Source organism: Sinocyclocheilus rhinocerous, unplaced genomic scaffold, assembly GCF_001515625.1.
Source record: "Sinocyclocheilus rhinocerous isolate Xijiao unplaced genomic scaffold, SAMN03320098_v1.1 scaffold2085, whole genome shotgun sequence".
Taxonomy (NCBI): Eukaryota; Metazoa; Chordata; class Actinopteri; order Cypriniformes; family Cyprinidae; genus Sinocyclocheilus; species Sinocyclocheilus rhinocerous.
The window spans coordinates 62,629-64,517 of NW_015623685.1; the positions used below are offsets into that span (position 1 = coordinate 62,629).

The 1,889-nt window shown below is 40.8% G+C and overlaps 1 protein-coding gene across 3 annotated transcripts in view; it reads left to right on the forward strand.

Annotated features, from left to right (window-relative positions):
- Positions 1–1,889, forward strand: part of LOC107728527 (WW domain-binding protein 1-like) — a 12,139-nt gene that overhangs the window by 1,819 nt on the left and 8,431 nt on the right. Inside the window, exons 1-2 of one of the 3 annotated variants that reach the window (XM_016538765.1) lie at positions 420–711; positions 1,703–1,805. In XM_016538765.1, the coding sequence (XP_016394251.1) occupies positions 649–711; positions 1,703–1,805 (166 nt within the window). In that variant the 5' untranslated portion in view covers positions 420–648. The other 2 variants (XM_016538924.1, XM_016538843.1) reach the window with 2 other exon arrangements.

Sequence of the window (1,889 nt, forward strand, 5' to 3'; positions counted from 1 at the left end):
TGTGTGTGTGTGTGATCAGCAGAGATACTAACCATTCCTCTGTGCGCGCTCCCGCTGTCTCTCAGAACGCGCGGTTGACGTCATCTGGGTGACGTCAGGGGAATAATAAGCGCATGTTACATAAAAAATATGCAAAAACTGTCCGCATTTTATAAAACGCATTAATACAAAAAGATATTCATTAGTTCTTCTTATATAGTCTTTTAATTACGACGCTCCGTAGGGTATTTCACAATGTGTATTTATCTGATTTGCTGTTGTAGAAAAAATAAACACATTACGCACATTAATTTAATGACTATATATATATATATTATTTTTTATTTTTTTTTATATATATTTTTTTTACATAAACGTATAATAGACCAATAAAAAGACCGATACACGCGCAGAAGTCTCGTATCTATAGAGATGTAATGAGAAGCCGCGGACGTGGTTCAGCTTCAGTGCCGCTCTACGGCTGTTATTGTTATTATTGTTATTATTATTGTTGTTGTTGTGGCTGCTGGATGTGATGCTGCTGCCCTCTGTGTGCGGATCCCATGAAATCGTGTTCATCAGCACAGACATGGCGTTCCGACGGTCATCGCGTCTGTTCAACTGAAGCTTTATGATTCCGCTCGAGTTTAGGAAGAAAAACGCTGCAAGATGCCGCAGAAGTTGCTGGGCTCCGTGGTGGGGCTCCTCTGCACAGGGGCGTGTTTGGTGAAGGTAAGCCGGCGGCGAGGCCTCTGAGGCGGCGAGCGCTGAACTCGAGCTCCGGGATCGGCGCGGCGCTAGGCCTCGATAAACAACTCAAATAAAGCCATTAAACCAGCATCGTGTAGCAATGGTTAAAAAGGCTGTATGTTCTTTCGTACTGGATATTTAATTTATAAAATCTGTATAAATATTTTACATTTTAAAATCACAGACATTCAGGAGATGAAAAGATTGAATTGAAAACAATTGTGCTTATTACTGGTGGTTTGTACCTCAGTGTTTGTGTTTGTGGGGTTTCTGGAGTGTTTTAGTGAGTCTGTGGTGTGGTGTGGTGTATGTAAGGTTAGGTTTGACTCCTACTGACTGTTTTTAAAGGTTATTTTGTAGATAAAAGATCCAGCGCGCATCATAGTTCACCGGCAGATAAAGACTCACCTGTACAACAGCATTTTTACTGTTTATTTACACAGCGTTATATTTGAGGCTCACTTTAATTAACCATGGTTTTACTACAGATAAAACCAAAAAAACCATGGTTACTATTGTTAAATCATGGTAACCACAAATTCCAAGGTCTTGCTTCACTAACCATAGTTTAACCATGGTATTTGTAGTAAAACTGTGGTGCTACAAATGGTAATAAATGTGCCAAAAAACATGGTTACTACACTTTTACTATAATAAAACCATGGTTAATTTTCGTAAGGGATATTATATGTAATGGTTCATATTTATTGACTGATTGATTTCAGCTTTACTTGCATTATTTTGTCCCGATAGTTCCAGGCTAATATGTGAATTTTGGCACAGAAATCAGATTTGAGCAGTGAGTCTGGTCTTCAGATGATGAATTTGTCTTTGTGCTGGTGATGGAGGAGTCACTCTTTCTCTGAGTGTTTACTGTAGGACACAAACGCTGATGTAAAGCTTGGAGTGCGCTCGATGAAGAGCTCAGATCTGTGCTGTTGTCTTTCACTCAATGCTTGTGTTTGTTTGACAGGGGAAGGAGTTTTGCTTCGGTGTGAACAATGAACAGTACCGCTGTGAGATGGGCTACTGCTGCGGAGAGACCGAGTGCTGCACCTACTATTACGAGCTCTGGTGTAAGTACACACACACACCCACACACACACACACACACACCCACACACACACACACACACACCCACACACACACACACACACAC